Raw genomic sequence first — 20,408 nt, forward strand, 5'->3', positions numbered from 1 at the left:
AAATTTCTGTGAAAGTGTAGAAATTAATAAACATGGATATATTGTATGTGAGAAGTTACCTATGTTTCTAAAGTGACCAAGTTCTACTGTAGATGACAGTCTCTCATGGTGCTTTGCACGTCTTTACCAGTCTTTATTCTGGGGTGCCGATTTGCTTAAGGTGAGGATAATCCACAAAACTGTATCTTAAGGAGTGTAGGGTGTGTACTTGCACTGTCGCTCTGCATTTTTGCCACTCCACAGCTTGGTATTATTAAGAACTTATCAGTGAAACTGACTAGAAATCTACTGTCGACAGAGAAAAGAGGTAGGGAGAGATGAGGAATCAAAAAATATTCTCCCTTGCTAGGGTATTGGGTGGGTAAGACCAGAAATGGGAGAAATAGGAAGCAGGGTTAAAAGTGAGCAGTAGAATTACATGAAGGAGGTTTAAGAGATGTTAGAAGAATAACCAGCATCTTCAAGCCTTTCTCATTGCCTTTGAGAAGTCTTTGGATATGTGGATTTCTTTTGAGCTTTGAATCCTTGGTTTGGAGGTTTTAATGGAAGGAGCTCTAGCCTATTGCATCTCAGGAGATTCGTGTAACTCATTGATGAGGTCACAACAAAGTTTAGACAAACCAAATACAGTGAGATTGGGCTTGATTCATGATTCTGATAAATAGGCAGATCTTCTGGGAATTTATATGATGTCTGTCTGCTTTGCATGTTTTTCAGGCGGGTGAGCTTTTCTAGAAGGACAGTAGAAATACAAATTTTCATGACATTTTAGTACCTCAGATCTAAATATTTCCTTCATTACCAGAGGCTCCAAATAGTGAGAATGCTTTGTTTCAGTTTTAAATTGAGATTGGCTTGCTGTTTAGATAGGGAATAGAAGTTTCTTATCCAGATACAACTTGCTGGTTTTAAGCCTTTCATACTAGAGCTATTTCAAAAATCTCATAATAAACCTGGTTTTGTATTGTCATTTCTCTTGATTACCGACATTAATTTTTCCTTCTTTACCCATCTTCAATAAGTGGCTCCTCGAAAGAAGGAAATGAACTTGAACTTGTAACACTGAGGATTTAGATTTGATAGAAGGAAAAACTTTGAGAGTGATAATTTGTTGAAGACCAGGATAGGTTACCAAGAGAGAGAGAAGTTGTTATAACCAGGTCAAAGCACTCTTTTTTTCTGGGTCACCCCCTGGGGACATGGAAATAGCTTTGTTATACAGAACCCTTTTTGCATGTGGTGATAGTTCATTGTAGAACTTTCTTTTCATGGTGTGTGCTTTAAATATGTTTGTTTCCTGCCCTGCATTAACGTATAGTATAAAATAAGTTTGTGTTCTATATACTTGGGAAGGAGGCAGGAGATGTTTTATTGGCGGATGTTGAACACTTTCTCATATTTCACAGCTCAAAGTTGGTGCTCTTTTGTAAGGAAAGCCTCATAGTATTACCTACAACCATTTATTTCTGTAAAAGATCGTTTAAAGGAGCCCTTGAAATCCATATTTTTTGCTTCACAAAAGAAATTATCAAAAGAAATAGTCTAGGATAGGTGACCTAAAGTAAAGTACCTGTGTTTTTTCTCCCTCATTTACACTTCTGTATTCTTGGTTGACATTTTAGGGCAGTGTTGGCCAGGCTCATTAGAAAAGCAAACCTAATAAAAGATTAGTAATATTCAGTTCCCAGATATTATACATTTTGAAAGCAGTGTTAACTAGTGAATTTAATCAGTTAGTTCCAGTTGGACATATTTACCTTATTGTTTTTAAGGATGCTTCCAAAGACTGCTTCCCAGGTTCCCTTGAAAGGCATGTAGTTATTCAAGGTTAGGCTTTGCACTTCATACAACCAGATGAACACTTTGGAAAATCTTTTTAGGATTTATAAAATGTTCGTATGAATAATATCTGTTGAATAGATTTTTGTGCCTTTATAATTCTTGTGGGGAGTTTTCTCATATATTAAGCACATTTAAAAACACGTCAGAAGTATATCATGAAAAGAATAGGGATCGTGATTCAATAGCTTTGTAGTGTGAGTCACACAGATCTCTGATGTCTCGGTGGCTGTGTGGAGTGACACAGCTTATGAGTTAGGTTACTTCACTGTGATCTGAAGAGGAACAGACCTTCAAATGAAGTCAGTCAAATTAAATTATGTTGTAAAAAAAATAAGTGGATTGTGTCTGGAGTCCTTGGTGGTATATTGTTTTATATTAAGATGTACCTTGTTTCTCTGTTAGTGAATTAGTTTGGTGATGTGGAGCCTTCACGCTGCACAATTGGCCAAGTGCTTGGATACCCAAGACAGCTGGGCTCTGAAGAGGATTGAGCCAAACGTTGTAAAGTTAGTGTCTTTACTTAAAGCTAATCAGCTATACTCTCCTTACCTAGATACAAAAGGTCGTTGCAGTTGTTGTATTATACAGTTCACTCCATCCCTTTATTAGGATAAATATTTGAGAATGGGAGATAAATAAGTAAATCTTGGACCAGATGAGGAACGTACCTTTAAACCCCACCAACATTTATGTGTCAGAGAACTGAATCAACATGTAATTTCTTAAATTTAAAATAAAAGTACTTGCTGAAAAGCAAGTTAACACTAAAGACTGATTAACTCCATAAGAAGCGAATTAATACTTTTAAATGTAGATAATACGAATTTGGGTTAACTGTTTGGAATAATGACTTAAGGCCAGTGGATGTTTGTGTAAATTATGTGCTAAAACTGACCCTTATAAGATACTTGTATTAGTCAGATTAGGGTTTCCATTTATGGTCATATCAGTTTTTCCATTTGATTTTAGGAATTTGAAAATTGGCTATAAAAATGTGCTTCAGGTAAAACTTGAAGATAAGCATCAGGGGGCATGTTTTTTTGGTGACTTTCTGGGAAAAGTAAGTATGTGAAATGATGCAGAAAATCCATCTAGACAGTTAGGGACTTGCATTTCTTCAGAGAGGGAAGATAATATAGATAAAACTTTCTGTGAGGGTCCTCTTGCTTCATCTTCTTTGTCATAAGAAGGTGACTACTCGCATTATTTGTTACTTTTACTTGAATACAAATAACTGCCTTTGCAATGACAATGTATTTTAAGATCATTTCTCAATGATTTTGAATAAAAATTTGGCTAGTTTCAAATAATGCTATAGAAACCTATGGGCAAGATTATAGTTATAATCCTGTAATACTTGGACATAATTGGAAGTTTTGATTTAATAACAGAGAAAATGTAGGATTTTAGGAAGTTTGTGTCTCCGTCTTTAACCTCTTTCCTAATTTCTACTCGGGTACTTGACCTGACTGAAATCAATGGGTTCAAAACCAAGACTGGGTCCACCTTTCTCACTGCTTGTTTTTAACCCTCAGACTTGAAACCTTTCTTTCATATTACACTCTGATTACTTCTAGTTTGCTCAATATATAGCCAATGAATTAAAAATGAGTGTTGGCATTTCTTCTTTAATGTGTTCTTTTTTTTCCTCTAAGTGATCTTTTTATTCTCAAAGCTACCACAATAGACCATACCCAGATTATAACATAGACTCAGGTTACTTCCACAGCTGCTAATTGGCCTTCTCCCACAGTCATTTACATTTTGATTGGTCTAGCTTTCTTTATTCTTACTCTTGTTTAAGAACTTATATAACTACCCACTCCCTAACACAACATTTACCCATTCACATGGAATTTAAATGGGACAGAAGCTCTTAAGTTTGTCCCTGATTACTTCTTCCAGCCTTATCACCAGTCACAAACCTAATGTGAATCTTCTCCCCATTCATTTAGGGGTTCCCAAACACATCTGCTTATACTGTTTGTTGTTACTCAGAATACCCTCGCATTCTGATTCTTCACAGCTTATTCTTTGTTCAAGTTCCAACTCTAGTCCTCCTAGCTCCACCCCCCACAAAAGAAAGCCTTCCCTGACTTTCTAATCTACTGTCATTATGTCTAACTTCTGAATTTAATCCATAAATTATTTTGATTTTTTTTTCCCCATCTTTCAGTTCTGTTTGATACTTTGGAAGGACTAAATAATAATATGGACTATGGCTTTGATAATAATAGATCAATTTTAATGTGACTGACAGTAGTAAAGTACATCAAACTTCTTAACACTGTTACAAATCCAGACAAGGTGAAGAGTTGCTGCCGTCCTACACTGTGGTACTTGAGGCTCCCCCCATTCCCCGCCCCCCAACCATGCAATAATTGAGTCACTTTCCTGTGGTCTGTTATAGACAGGTCAACACAAACAGTTAAAATAGCAGCTATTTGTTGAGCACTAGAACTATGGCAATTGTCTTTTAATCATTGCTTACCAACCTTGTAAGGAAGATATTAATATCTGTTTTCCAGAAAAGGAGTCTGAGGCCCAGAGGGTTTAAGTAATTTGACTAAGGGCACATAGCTAGTAATTGATAAGAGGGGAAACTCAAAGCCATTCTCTGACTCTTAATCACTGTGCTGGGCTGCCAAGTTTTGAACAGGTGTGTACAACCTACTATTTTAGTTCCAGGTAGTCAGGAATGAGGCATATTTGAGGGTCAGAGTGAGAGGCCAGGCTTACTTCTGCTACTGTATTCTGCCTTTCTGTAGTGAAACACGGAATTCAATTTCCGGGTTTCATCTGGTACCTTTCATGAGCCCTGGGTTTCTGTTCAGCTTATGAAAGAACCGTAGTTCTTCAAGTCCATAATTAAGCTCCAAGTTTGTAGTTTTTCTTCAATATGGAAAGCCTTGCAGTTGTGACTCTTTAATTTCATCTGGGAAAGAATTATAGAGCTTTATGATTTAATGAATAGGTTTCAAGTTAAACGTTGCCTGATTCTGAATCTCTTATCAAGGTAGAGACTGTTCTAAGAACATAGACTATTAAGGACAAGGAACTGATTTCCTTCAAGTTATTTCCTATATGAAAGATTTAATTATGTATACTGAAATGATTTTTAAGAAGGAGGTGATTGTTTAAAATTAAATTACTTGGTTTTAAAGCAGCAAGATACTAATTTAGACCTAAAGGAAAATACTGCGATTTGCTTTTAACACACATAGATGACTTCTGTAAGTTTGAAATAAACTTTGTTTTGAATGGCATAAAAATAAATACAATGCACTAACTGCTAAATGAGAGCGTTCTGGGGACTTGGTCACTTGAGTAACACACAGCATTGCCACTCTTGAATAGTAGGGACAGAGTTGCAGATAGACTAGATCTTTTGGCCAGTAGTGGGTTGAATGAGACTTTTAGATATCTCATCCATAAAGAATAAAGTTTAATTCCTCTTCTCGGTGGCTTTTTGTTGCTGTTATTTATTTATTTTTACTTATTTATTTGAATTGTAGCTACAGTTCGAAAAGGTTTCCTGGGATTAGGAAGTGTAATTATATAGGCAGCAAACAAAGAGCTGTTTTAGAAATTTTACTGTCATTAGGAGGAAGTTTTAAAAGACTGGAATTCCATTGTCTGGTAAGAAGTAAGGAATATTTATTGATTCCCAAATGGAGCTGAAAAAAACCTTTCCTCTTTTAGAAAGTTGTGAATGACCCAGCGAGAGCTCTAGTAAGCTTTACTGAACCAAGCTGCTAATAGTTATTTAATGTTATTCTTCAGTGTGAAAGAATCTCCGTAGATTTTCCTTTTAATCTCTTTGAATTGCAGGCTCATAAACCTCTCTGATGAGTCCTGCCAGTGTTTTCTTAGATCCCACTGTTGAGACAATGGAGCCACAGAATTCTTTCACTTCTTGTTGTCAGACAAATCCAATAGAACACAAGGTCAGAAGGGCCTATACTTCTAAAGGTTGAAAGATTCTTTTTCAAGTAACCACATAAATTATTTGATTTTATCATTATATTGGTTGGGAATCTCTCTTTAACGATAGTGCATTGCTTTCCACATGTAAGTAAATCTGGAAGTTTTTCTTGTCTCCATATTTGCTTAAGCTTGTGAGCACAGTACAGGTTGTGCACAGACCTTAACATTCCTAGATATCTTAGAAAAAGCTGAACCCATTCACTTCAAAAGAATTCGGAATCATGTAGTGACATTGGACTCAAGATGGAGTTCACCAAATGCCAGGCAGTGCTCTTCTTTCCAAAGGGCTGTTTTTTGGGTTTTTTTTAAAAAATTACTACCATTCTGTAGCTAAGATTCCAGATTCAAATCTTAGATCTGCTTATTTAATTAAATCACTTTCTAAGTCAGTTTCTGTTTTCTCATGATTTTTAGTTCTGTCCTATTAAGGAGAACTTTAAGATAGGGTTTACATTTTCAGATGCCTATTACAGTATTATAATGAGCAAAAATATTTATAATATGTAAAACTCAAAAGAAAACGAACTTATGTCTTTTGCAGATGCAGTGCCTGATTAGTAGATAATAATCAAAGCTAATTACAGGGTTCCTGTGAGTTACTTTAAGGGCTAGGGAGGAATTAAGTTTTCTAATTATATCTACAGTGGTGGACAAGCAGAGATCATTGTTTAAAAAGAAAAAAAAGAAACATTGATTAGTTTGAGCTCCTTCCTTGTAATGGTAGTGGGGGGGCGGGGAGTTGCTGTTGCCCCATTCGCTGGACACCTGCCTCTCAACAAAAGATGGTGGTCTCCTCCCTGCCCCCCGCCCCCACCCCCCGCATTTAGATTCACCTTTTCCTTGTGAGTACCCTCTCTGCTCATCATACAGTTCTCCAGGGATCCAATTTTCCCCTGACTTAATCACCCTCAGCCTTTTTCAGAAGTTGTTAGATTATGGTCCTTTCAAAGGATACACACTTTCTTACGGAGCTCTTTACTTCGTTCCCCTGACTTTTCTTTCCTTATTTCTATTTAAAAATATAGCCATTAGAGTTTCAACACTATACCTAAACCTTTTTATTGAAGTATAGCATACATACAGAGGAATGCACCGATCCTAAGTGTACAGCCTGATGGATTTTCACAGTAAACACACCCATCTAACTAACCAGCACCCCAGCAGGCCCCTGTAACTTCTTGCAGTCACTACTCACTCTCCCACGCCCAACATCACAGGATAGTTTTGCCTGTTACATTTCACATAATGGGGAAATCATACAGTACGCAGGTATCCTCCGCTTTTCAAAAATTTGCTTTACTCCACTTCGCTTTCATGAAAGACCTACATTAGTACCTGCTTTCACTTAATGGAAAGAAATCCTAAGTGGATGTTCACCTTTATGAAAAGAGGTGAAAAGTGAAAACAGTGGTCAGCATTTGCTTTGCGGTGAGCCCCAAGCGGCCAGAGTGGCACTGCCAGCCTCTCTCCCTGGGAACTACGTTCAGCATCAAGCCACCATAGCTTTGAACTGTGTCTGTGAGCATCTGTGCTTTATCCTGAATTATTTTGTGCATCCGTTATCAAGATATGTCTTGAGGTAATTTCTTCTTTGCTTTACCTATTTTGGCTTACAAAAGGTTTCATAGGAAAGCTCTACTTTCAGATAGCAGGGGAAGCCTCTGTCCGCTCTTGTGTCAGATACTGACTTTTAAAACCAGTATCCCCACAAAACTTGGACTGTGTGCATATAGTATTGAATAATCAGGTCAATATGTAGATGTTTAGATAGGCACAGAACAGGAGAATATTTTAATATACTCCTTGTAACTCTGACCTTGGGTAAAGTACTAACCATTTTTATGTTCTGTTTTCTTTCCCTTTTACCATGAGATATGGTCTAAACTGATCTTTCAACTAAGAAGTAGTTAGCTACAATAAAGTTCCTGTACAGAAAGAGGAAAAAAGTAATAAAAATGTAAAAGCCACTTTTTGGAGTAGGTGGAATAATAGAAAGAGTTCCACATAAAATAGTAACTAGGGAGAATAACAATAGCTTCCTAGTAGAGAAGCAGAACAATACAAACCTGACTTGCTTGGCAGTTATATTTGCCAGTTATTTCTCATTAATTATTTTAAAATAAACATGGCATAATGGATACTTATGAATGGGTTGTCTTTTTTAACAATTAATGTATTACAGGTGTCCAAGATAGGTTAGATTAAGGTTTATTCATCTTGTCATACCTCTGCCTTGTCTGATTTGCTCCGATTTCAAAATTACTTAAGATATCTATAAGATGCCCTGGAATATAGGCAACTTGATTGTAAATTATTTATACCTGTTTTTCCCCTAACCAAGCTCTATGAAGTGCCAATTACCCCCCCATTCTCCAATTCTAAAACAGTGTTTCATTTCTGCATTCAAGCAGATTATCTTGGTCCTTCTGCGTAAGAAATTGAAACACATGATAAAAGTCCACGAGACTTTTAGATAGAATTTTTTTTTTAATTTGGAATACTGAATAACCTATAACCAAGTAAACTTTATATAGAATGTGGAAATTAAATTGTTTTGTTCAAAAACTACCTCACATACTGATACACTTTGCATAGGCTATTCAGTGGACACACAGAGATGGAAGAACCACCCCTGACCACTTCGCAGAAGTCTTTATCTTTGGGTTTTAGAACAGTTTAATAGACTTAGTACCCAGTAAATATGAAGTGATATAATATTTGGCATACCTTAATAGAAAAGCATGGTGAGTTCAAAATATTGTATAATCTTTTCATCTATTTTAAAATTGTGTAACTCACCAATAAATTTTGAACAGGCAGTTATTAAATATAATTAAATCGCAGGCATTCACACAACGGAACAAAGGGAAGCATTCTCAGCAAGTGAACAAGAGACTAGTGAGACAGCTAAAGAAAATTTCATTGGGGTGGGGGGTGGATTTTAGTAGTTTCTTTTAAGCATTGACTTCTAGCAGAACAATACAAGCATACAGGAAGTACAGCGTGCCTTTAAAAACAAAGACAAGTGCTTCTCGTCTATAGTTGCTTTCTTTGTCCTACAGTACACTTGCTTTAAGTAAGAGTGCATGCTTATACTACCTAGGCCATATTCCTACTAAATTTAGGTGGCATTCCAGGTTTCTTTGGACCTTCCCTCTGTAGGGAAAACTTTGGCCCAGGAAACAGCAGTGGAACATCAACACAGAAAGGTTGTGTTGCATGGCTATTAAAATATTTTAAAATAATTATTCCTTTAAGTTACCTATTACTCTGTTGTGAGCAATTAAAAATCAGATGACTAAAAGCCCCCTTACATTTGGTTAGAGCCTTATTCTTTAAGGCACTTTTAGCCTGATCTCAATTGATTGGAAGAACACCCTTGTATTAGTTTGCTCTGTCTGCCATAACAAAATGCCGTAGACTGGGTGGTTTAAACAACAGACATTTATTTCTCACAGTGCTGGAGGCTGAAAAGTCCAAGATTGAGGTGCAAGTTGATGAGGATCCTGGTCAGGTCTCTTTCTGGCTTGCAGAGGACCACTTTCTTGCTGTGTCTTCATATGATACTTTCCTCTGTGCATGTGAGTGGGGAGAGACCTCTCTCTTCGTCCTCTTGTAACGCCATCAGTTCTATCAGATTAGGACCCCACTCTTATGACCTCATTTAACCTTAATTACCTCCTAAAAGGCTTATTTCCAAATAAAGTATGTTGGGAGTTAGGGCTTCAACATAAGAATTTGGGAGGGGGGACATAATTCAGTCCAGAGTGACCCTTCTAAAGTAGATAAGAGATAATTTGATATACATAAGGTTACAAAGCTAGTAAAATATTATAACTGAGGTTCAAATATAGTTAGTTTTTTACCTGACTCCACAGTCTTTCTTAGTCACAAATATAGTTTATCTGACAGAAAATTTCCCCCTACTAAAGAGTTCATTAGTTGATCACAAAGAATCATCAAGATCAACTTCATGGTTTTGCTTGTTGCATGCTTGTGAAAAATGGGATAGATTTTGACTGTTTATGAGATGTCCTGGATTTTTTTAGTCAGCTGAAGTCAGATAGCTTTAAAACTGCTATCAAAAGTAGTAAGCTAAGTTTTTAAATAATTAGAATTGTAGTGACCAGGCTGAACTTGCCTTCTTAGCATTCTTCATGGTTATGATTTAAGTATCAAAATTAAGTGTCTCATTCTGTATTTTACAGAAGATGATCTAAGAAATATGGGACCAGTAGATGCTCGAGTGTATCTTGAAGAAATGTCTTGGAATGAAGGTTGGAATTATTTTTTTCTCTTGATTACAATCAGGAAAAATATTAGGGACCTCCTATAAGAAAAAAACCTTCATAGGATGCTTGGAAATAACAGCTTGGCTTTCTATATATATGTGGGTGTTTTTGTTTGGAATATTTTGTTTCATTCTAAACTCCAATTATTGATGTCCACTTATGTGACTTACCTCCAGTTATTTTTCTGTCCTAATTAGATGTTAGGTACTTAAGATTTCATATGGTTTTCTTTTTTAAACTACTTTGATTTTTTGTTTACTCTCCATCTGTGTAATAGGGAATATAAAGTCAAAGGAGATCATTTTTTCCATCCTATGTTGACACTTGAGATGAATTCCTATTAGAATATATGTTTATTTTTGTTTCTTTATATGGAATGATAAATTGTCAGAGCAGGGATTTTAATGTTATACATGTTATACTCTTCTACTTGGAGCTTGATGTTTAACCTCCTTTTTTGATTGTGTCTTAAGTGGAAAAGAAAAATCTGTCACTCCCTTTTACCTACCATGAAGTCATATCTTTTTCCCCTTTCCTATTAATAGAATTTAAAAACTTAAATCTAACTTAATTTTCCATTCTTCAGATTCGTTCTGTGAATTGCTCTGGTTAGGTTTTATTAAGTTCCTTTTTTTAAAATGGAAGCCATGAATACCACAATTCCATGTTTCTCTGGGCAAATGAAGAAATCTTACTGTTTTCTAGAATTTTTATATACTCTTAGTCCTATAACTTTATTATTCAGCCTGGGGTACAGATTTCCTGGGGGTTTATAAAAATGTATTAGTAAGTGTGGATAAGTAGAAGATAAACAGCCTGTCCTTTCCGAAACCAAGTTTACTGGAATATTTTTTAATGGCAAATTCTTAGCTTAGTGCTCTTAGGAAGTTGGGTCACAAAGCTATATTGACTTAGAAGGGGAATCATGTTTTTGCCTATGAGCCACTCTGCTCCTAAACTGCCAAATGAAATCCTGGAGTAGAAATTCTTATTTGCAGTGAATGATTGGAAAACTTGAGATTTTGTGTAACTGGGGCTCCCGGGGTTCATGATAGTTCCATCAGAGTAAACAGGAAGAGCTACTGCTGTGAAAATAGAATACACTAGTGACACTGATTTCACTGCTACTTTGTGAAGGGGATAGATTAGAACATGTCGTTTATCAGGGAGACTTGCCCAGCTAAATAATATTTTTTGAAAATACAGTATTGCCAGCTTATCAACCAGTATATGTGTGTGTGTGTCCATCTCTTATTGGACAAATTAGTTCTTCTTGTTGTAGTTGATATGACTAATATGTTTTGTTTACTAATAATTCCTGATAATATTAAAATAGTGAAAACTGGTTTTTGTAATTTTTACTTTTTTTAGTAAAATTTTAAAAATATAATCAATTTAAGATTTTATTTTAAATTAAGACTGTGGATTAGTGTGGTTCAAGCATCTGCTCAGTCAGCAAATATATGGGCTTTTTGATAACAAGTGAAAATGCCAAGACATTGAAAGATATATACAACATGAAGTCAAGAATTATCATAAATGTTATTGTCCTTGGTACTCCCTAAAGTAAACTTGACAGTGAAGAAGATAAGCATCCCGGCTACAGCCAATGAATCGGTTATAAGCAGCTACAGTTAATCTTAAAAGTATAGGATGTTCTTAGATACTTATTTAAATTAAGGGTTTTTTATCACTGTAAAGATAGAAATAGTCCTTATCCTCATGAGAGAAAATAGTGAGCAACAGCTACATGAAGCTCTTATTTTTGCAGGAATATTTAAAAACTGGCCATGTGAGTTTTGCAGTTGAATTTGCAATTCGGAATTGTTCTGTGCGATTGCAAAGAGCAGCCTTGGCAGATGAAAGTACATAAAAAGTGTGGTCAACTGGACTAGCAAAAGCATTTGATGATTCCTTCATGGGCGTTTTCAGAATAACCTTGGAAGGTGAAGATCCAGAATAGGAGAAAAGTGGATGAAATCCTACATGATAAACATAGCCAAATTATCAGCTTCTCGGTCCAGGAACAGTAGGAAATGATGCATTTTATTATGCTTAAAAGGCATACCTGAAGAGCTATTGAGAGATTGAAGTTAGCCACTCCCCTTACAGTTAGTCTGTTATACAGCTTGGTTGTTTTGTCTTCATTCAGTGTATTTAAAATTATGATTTCTGTGAAGATATCACTTTAAGTGATAGTAGAATAATTTAAGAAGACATTTAAAAAGATGTGAGTTTTAGTGAGCATTAACATTTGGAATCATCTATGACAAAACTCCACACAGTAGCCCATGGTGGCCTCTGCACCATTTACCAAGCACATGTCACCTCAAATTGTTTCTCAGTGTTCACTGAGGTGGTGAAAAAACAAGAGGGAGATTTAGCTCAAGAAAACCAATGGTTAGAATATGTACATTTTTAGACAATTTAATAATAAAATAGTTCACTTTGAAATCATGCTCTATTACACATATATGTTGGCTCAGACAGGGAAGATGTTAGTGTTTTAAAATTCAAGAAGAAATTATTTTTCTTTATAGAGAAAAAAGACATTGTGGTGAAAAATGAAAAGCAGGATTGTGAATTAATGTTTTCCTTACTGATAAAAGAAACATGTAAAGCTGGCTTATTTAACTGCTTGTTTTTCCAAGACCAAAGTTGATTAGAGAACAAATCCAAGGCAGTTGAATTTTTTTTCTTTTTCTTTTCTTTTCTCTTCTTTTCTTGCCATATGATGAGATCTAAGTGTTAAAAAATGAAGTTTGAGAATTGAATGAAGATATTTGATTGTAAGAAATCATATCTTTAGAGATTTAGTTCATTTATCTCTAATTTTTTTAATGACAGTAGTAAAATAATGAGATCAGTAATTATTTTTCTTTGACAGTCACTCCTCAGTGACAGTAAAATGGAATAACCAGTGGATCAGAGATTCTTTCAGCTAAAAGACAAAGTATTTCAACTTCCTAGGAAGATGAAACTTATAAAATTTCCCCCATTTGTAGGCAGAACATTGCACCATATTGCCTCCTTTGGGCATCTCACTTCAGTGATTGTCCTTTTGGTTCCTAAATCATTTGTAAACACCAAACAGGTACACACACATAGCCCCCACAGAAAGGACACCATAGTATATGTCTATACATTTAAGTCAGGATTCTTGAAATAGTGTGATACCAGAACAGATAGGATTCAAATGCTGAACCTGATAAACAGTCAAGTCAGCAGTTTTCGCTGAAAGGATATACTGCTGGCAAAGGCATGCTCCTTAACACTAAGACAGGTAGGGCTGTTTCTCTTCTTCCTTCACAGTAATATTTTAGACAACCACATTGTTCAGAAGAATGTAAAATTTACATGAATCTTAAGAAAACAGAAGACTTCAAATAAATTTCATTGGTCACTTCTGAGCATCTGCTCTCCCCTACAGGATCTCTGGTCTATTGTTTCATACCCTCAATACATTTCCTCCACAGATAAAGATTTTTTAGTAGATAATTTTTTAGAAACACTGCCCCTATACAAGAAATCTTTTCAAGTTCTCATTTAAATATATTTTATATTGACTGATCTTTTTTCTTTATTCTTTTGCAGTTTCTGTGGAATAGCTGCATTTTTTAAAAAGGCATTAACGAAGTAGTTACATGTAAGCATTTTGTTTTCTTTGCAGATGATCATTCTTTTTCTCTGAGTTGTCGATGTGGTGGAAAATACAGTGTTTCCAAGGATGAAGCAGAAGAAGTGACGCTGATTTCTTGTGATACGTGTTCACTAGTTATAGAACTCCTTCATTATCGCTGAGATTGTTCACTAAGTGGAATTCTTTAGTGTATTCAGACACATGGAGGAAAATCTACTCCACCTTTGTCCATTCAAGCAAACATATAAAGCTGATTTAAAAAAAAGGATTCTTTTTTGTCAGCTCTATTATTTGCAGAGAAAATATAAGACTGTCAAAGTCCACCTAGATTAATAGAAAATTAATTTCATTATTCATATGTATTTACATTTTATATTTACAGATCGCTAAGAAAGGGGGCTTGAATTAAAAGTTATATTTAGTGAATTCCCATCTGAGAAGTTTATTATTGGTGCATTTTCTCCTTGGTACAAAATATAAGAATTTTCCTTTCTTCATATAAGTGCGTCTCATCTTTTAATGGGTCGCAGTATCATCATATTCCTTTATAGTTGCTAAGTTTTTGAAGTAACATATTCCTAGCTGCTAAAGTTATAGGCCTTTTGTACAACTATTTCAAATCTCAGGTCATTAGAATTAAGTTAGAATCTTCGTGAATAATATGTGAGCCTAGCTCTCTCATGATGAAGGCTGGATATGGATATTCGTGAGTTATTTCAAAGTTAATAAAGTGAAATGGCAACCGGAGAAAGAAGGAGAGCCTTGGAGTCAGAAAACCATGGCCACTGCGTTGCTGGTATGATGAAATGGACTTTTTTAATGTGTTTGTTATTATTGATTATAGTAAAGCTTTTATTTTTCTATATATTTAATATTCTATGGACCGTATGAGTCAGAACTCATTTAAAAAATTTTAAGGAATCCTTTATGGGATCACTGAAACATTCTTTCTTAATTTCAAATGAGTAATCCAAGCATGTGACTTAGCAGCTTTTTATTAGGTCAAACTCTTGGTTTATTGTTGGTTTGGACTTACTTATAAGACTAGTTAGTACTCTGCCTTGCAAATGTAGCTAAAGTATGAGGCATATTCAAGAGGAGTAAATTACTTTCCTTATACCTATACAACCAAAAATTTAAAAGTGAGGTTGTTCCAGGTTTTCCCTAAAAATATTTTCATATCAAAATTTAGATGACTTATTTTGGATTACATTTTTATCCATATATTTTGAACAAATATAGCTTGCAGAGTTTGTGTTGCTTATTCTTTACATTTAACAATTAAAAATAACTAAAACTGAATAGCAAATAGTTTATTAGTAAGTAACATGGTTTCAGTGACAATAATAAATTCACTTTAACAGAAGACAATAATCAAATCAAAAGAATAAATGCTTGCTAATCATCAGAAAATCTGTGGCCATTAGGGCTGTCACGTAGAAATCCAAAATCATTCAGAGGCCAAATCTGTAAAATCCAAATGTGATTGAAGACAATTAGTAAAGTGATATCATAGCATCATCATATTCCCTTCTTTTTTTCATTCATCCCTTTCTCTATGCCGTATAATTAAATACTTTCTCCCTATTCTTCAATCAAGAACAAATTTTCTACTTCAAAATAAGACTGTAGAAAGTAAACCTGTATGTGTATGTATTTAACCCTCTAAAGTTTGGAACATTCAAACATTATACTAGAAAATAATATGTGTGCAGTGTGTATATGTTTGTTTTTTCTTTCACTATCGTCAAAGTTAACTGTAAACCTAAGTACTTGAATATAACATCTGCTTAAGTGTAAAAGATCCTGTAAATTATCCAACAGCCCCGAATACTTATGTCTGTTTTTCTCCTGACTGCTTGTGGCAAGAAGGAAAAGCCAATGAAAACAATAATCTTTACTATTACATTTACTACAACCATGATAAGTGCATTACTCACTATACTTAACTGGGATATCCCTGCATTCCAGCTAGTTGCTAGATTGCTCTTCTGCAAATGCATATTAATATATGCCCTGGGTATGAATATGGTTGGAAAAGTTGTACGAGAGAAAATTAAATTTTTGGAGAGTCAAATTAAAAGCTTCTTATGCTACAACTAATCTGAACTTTATTTTTCAAACAAAAATTATTCTCAATTACCTGTCATAATGGGGGAGTGGTAATGTTTATAGCTATGAAGGCCAACATGTTCATAAAGTGTAGTCATTGCAACAGTTTTATGTCCACTGACAGCCTAAAGATTTCAGTTCTTCTGAAAGAAACTTTTTTTTTTTTTGGTTTTGGTTTTTTTCCCAGCTCAGAGAAGAAAGCCTGCATTTTAAGCAGAAAACAGTAGTACCTTAAAGAAGATACGTCCTCTTATTAGTCCATATGGAACAGGTCCATAGTACCTGGAATCTGTAGAATTCTGTAGATTATCACCTTCTAACCACACATGACCCACTGGCACCTAGAATTATAGAAGAAAGCAGCCCCTTTAAAAAAGAAAAACAAATCTGGGTACTATAAATTAAAAATCATGTCTTTTGGAGGTAGGGAGAAATGTCCTAAAGTTCTCTTTTATAAAATACATTCAAACCCTATAATTTGCATTTTTGCTGTTATTTCTTGCCTAATAAAATAACTTTTACTAAATATTAATAAGTAATATTTCAACTTTTAAAAAGACCTATCTTTTTTGCCATATGGTTCCCAAACATTAATTTGTTATGCAAACCCCAAACTGAGGTTATAAGAGATCAAAACAGTGTGACAGGGTCATTAATTTAATAGACTTCAAAAGAGGTCATTAGGATGCTGACTGAAAATGTGCCCTCCTGTCTCAATAACAGCATAAGCAGGGCAGCCACTCACTCAGCAACATCCTGGAGCCAATACCAAGGCCAGACCTATTAGAATGCTCATGATGAACTAAATGGTAATTGATTGTGACATCAATTACAAATAATCTCATCATTTTATTGGAGTGGGCTTGTCAGAATTCTAATTAAGATCCTTGTTCTGCCTTTGTACAGGCCATATCTTCAATGCATTATACTTCAATAATGACCATCAAGAACTAGAAGGACCTATTATAAAATCATCAGTTGTAAAATTAATGATGGTGACCTTCTACTAAATGAAAAGATCCCATCTTCTATATGTCCTGTGTATTAACTGGGATATAACATAAATTTAAATTTTTACTCAGTGACAATCATAAGTATATTTAGAACAGAACACATTACTTAAAAAAATGCCCACTGTGATATGAGATATTTGCCCGTTAATATCTGTTCAATATAAGCTTTAAAAATTACTCTTCAGTAACAGTCTTCAAAATTGCATTTTAAAAAGTTTCTTTTTCATAGCTTTTGTTACCCAAGAAAGTTGAATTATTGACCAGACCAAAATGATCTATGGAAAGGAATTAATTTTCACTATTCTTTTGACTATTACTTGGGAACCTTATATGAAGAAAAATATTCATATTAGGTTTAATAAGAAATGACCAATTTTTTTAAATGTCACAAAATTTTTAAAAACGACTACCTTGGGGCTTCCCTGGTGGCGCAGTGGCTGAGAATCTGCCTGCTAATGCAGGGGACACGGGTTCGAGCCCTGGTCTGGGAAGATCCCACATGCCGCGGAGCAACTGGGCCCGTGAGCCACAACTGCTGAGCCTGCGCGTCTGGAGCCTGTGCCCCGCAGCGGGAGGGGCCGCGATAGTGAGAGGCCCGCGCACTGCGATGAAGAGTGGCCCCCGCTTGCCGCAACTAGAGAAAGCCCTCACATGAAACGAAGACCCAACACAGCTAAAAATAAATAAATAATCGGCTGTTTAAAAAACAAAAAAAAAAACAAAAAAAAAAACGACTACCTTTTAGAGCAGTTTTAGGTTAACAGCACAACTGAGAGGAAGGTGCAGAGATCTCCCATATACCTCCTGCCCCCACTCATGCACGGCCTCCCCATTACATCCCCACTAGCGTGGCATGTCTGTTACACTGACATCATCATCACCCCAAGTCCCATGGTTGACCTTAGGGTTCACTCTTGGTGGCGTACATTCTATGAATTTGGACAAATGTATGACATGTATCCACATCACAGTACCATACACAGTATTTTCACTGCCCCCAAAATCCTCTGTGATCTGCCTATTCATTCTCCGCCCCCCCCCCCATCACCCCTGAATTACCTTTTGGAAAAATAAATTTATACAAGCATGTAAAATTTGAATTACACTTTATTTAGAGATTATATAATTTTGGAATATATAATTTTGGAATGTCTTATATCATGTAGAAATATTAGCCAAAAATGAATCAAGTTAATTATTTTCATTTAGATATACTTAAATGTGAAATCTATTTGTAGAGAAAGGATAAAAGTTTTTTGAAAGAATATCAGATATTGTAAGATCATTAACTTCTACTAGTGGAACTAGTTATAGGTTCTAGGGCCAATAGCAAGGTTCATTCCTACCTATATAATAAGTAGATTTATATGTAGTGAAGCTTAAGGCTGCTCAAATAGAAAAATGAGTACATCTCAGGTTACAGATGAAAAGAAGAACAAAATAGTGTATTTGGAAAAGCTAAAATAAGTCATTAAATACATTCTGAAGTACTGCCTTGGGAGAAACTACAATGTGAACATCTTTGTTGTCTAAATTTCCATAGTTTTTCCTTAATATGTGTTTGTTCCTGAGTTCTAAAAATAGGTAACATATACGAATAGTTAAATACAATTATAAAGTTAGGGACACCAATATAAGCAAAGGAGAACAAAATTCAAAAAACTAATAAAGATACTAACAATCCAGGAAGATCTTTTTTTGCCCATCCGATTGATCCAATATACATTTCCTTTCTCCATGAAGCTTTTCCCAATGTTGCCTGCACATACCAAATACCCTAGATTGTTTAAAACACTTAAAGTCTGCCCTACATGGGGCTCTGGATCGTAACATCCTCTTACATGCTTGGCTTTTGTGTATGTCTACTATTTTATGACTGAAAAAGCCAACAGACAATAATCATGTCATGATCTTAAATCTTTACAACACCTAAACCAAAGTTGGAACTCAAATATTTGTTGGTGATTAGTATTAAGTAGAAATTCTTGTAAAACACAATCACTTTTGTGGCAGTTATGACCTAAGTTTCTTCCAAATTTAGATAAATACAGTGATGAAGTATTATCTCTGGTATAGTAAAGTTAACAAGAACAGAAAGGAATCTGCTAAGAGAGACCCAGAACATACCACCAGAAACCTTTGGAGGAGTGTGACCCAGGCTGTTCACACCTAATCCTTGACTGCAAGGGGTGGAACAAAAGGGAGGAATAGTAACGCAAACTAGTGTTTATACATACTTTTCTGGTCATACTAATTTAAACAAACAAACACACATTTGATCCTTAAAACAACCTGTGAAGTACAGTTACTGACATTTAATAGAAGTAGGTTCAAATATGGAACATGCTACCTCTTACCTGAAGCCCATATATGCTAATACCCATGCATCCATCCATAGCAAAGGAATAACCTTTATATCTTAAGACTTCAGTGTTTGATATAAAGTACAGAAACAAGGAAATAACCTCATCACTGATGGTACCTTTAATAAGAGCTTCTCTATAAATGGGAAAACCTCTGAGTGTGAGTCTTAAAATCAAAGCAGTCACCTTTGCTGATCTACCTCTCTATCACTTATTTTCCCAGTAAAAAATTCATTATGTTTGCAATTACTCCACTTTTGAAACATGTACTTATTTTTGATATGGGGTAAGGGTGTACACTTTAAAATCAATTTTAGAGGTATACTTCACAGTAAAATGTGCTCATTTTGTTTCAACACTAGTTTTGAAAAATGTGCATTCCTGTGTAACCACCAACCACAATCAAGATGTAGAACATTGCTACTGTGCCAGAAAGCTCCCTCCTTTTTCAGTCCACCTCCCACCCCTACACCTCGTCCCAGGCAACTAGTGATCTGTTTCCTGTTTACTAGAGACTACTTTTACTAAAGTTCATATAAGTGAGATTGCACAGTACATACTATTTTGTGTCAGGCTTTTGTTCAGCAGTTTTTAAACGACTAATACATGTTGCATGTATCAGTCATTCATTCCTTTTTACTGCTGAGTATATCCCATTGTAAATCACTATTTCTTTCCATGAACCTGTTGATGGATATTTGTGTTGTCTGCAATTTTGGGCTGTTACAAATAAAGCACTATGAACGTTCATGTATAAGACTGTTTCTTTTCAGTAAATATGTAGGGGTGGAATTTCTGGGTCATAAGTGTATGCTTAATCTTAAACTTTTCCAAAGTAATTATACCATTTTACACTCCCAACAGCAATGTATGAGTGTTTCTGTTGCTTCACAACCTTGGTATTTTCAATTAAAAAAATTTTTGCCATTCTAGTAGGCTATTGGTGTCACACTGTGGTTTTCATTTGCATTTCTCTGATAAGTATTTTTTCTTGTACCTATTAGTGTATCTTTTGCGAAATGTCTATTAAAATATTTTGCCCATTTTTAAAATGGATTATTCTTCTTATTCATTTTAAGAGCCCTTTATGTATCCTGAGTACAAGTCCTTCGACAGGTATTGCAAATACTTCTTCCCAGTCTGGGATCTTTTCTTTTGC

The 20,408-nt window shown here is 35.1% G+C and overlaps 2 protein-coding genes across 5 annotated transcripts in view; one reads left to right on the forward strand and one right to left on the reverse strand.

Annotated features, from left to right (window-relative positions):
* DNAJC24 (DnaJ heat shock protein family (Hsp40) member C24) overlaps positions 1-19,997 on the forward strand; it is a 64,107-nt gene extending 44,110 nt beyond the window's left edge. For both annotated transcript variants that reach the window (XM_059931334.1, XM_059931333.1), the window contains exons 4-5: positions 10,038-10,106; positions 13,792-19,997. In XM_059931334.1, coding sequence (XP_059787317.1) covers positions 10,038-10,106; positions 13,792-13,922 — 200 coding nt within the window. In that variant the 3' untranslated portion in view covers positions 13,923-19,997. The remainder of the gene's footprint in view (positions 1-10,037; positions 10,107-13,791) is intronic.
* IMMP1L (inner mitochondrial membrane peptidase subunit 1) overlaps positions 15,060-20,408 on the reverse strand; it is a 73,490-nt gene continuing 68,141 nt past the window's right edge. For 2 of the 3 annotated variants that reach the window (XM_059931332.1, XM_059931331.1), the window contains 2 exons: positions 16,104-16,214; positions 15,060-15,228 (listed from right to left, as the gene is read on the reverse strand). In XM_059931332.1, the coding sequence (XP_059787315.1) occupies positions 15,160-15,228; positions 16,104-16,214 (180 nt within the window). In that variant the 3' untranslated portion in view covers positions 15,060-15,159. Of the gene's footprint in view, positions 15,229-16,103; positions 16,215-20,408 lie in introns of those variants that run through there. The other variant, XR_009504677.1, reaches the window with a different exon arrangement.

This window comes from Balaenoptera ricei, chromosome 8 (genome assembly GCF_028023285.1).
Source record: "Balaenoptera ricei isolate mBalRic1 chromosome 8, mBalRic1.hap2, whole genome shotgun sequence".
NCBI lineage: Eukaryota > Metazoa > Chordata > Mammalia > Artiodactyla > Balaenopteridae > Balaenoptera > Balaenoptera ricei.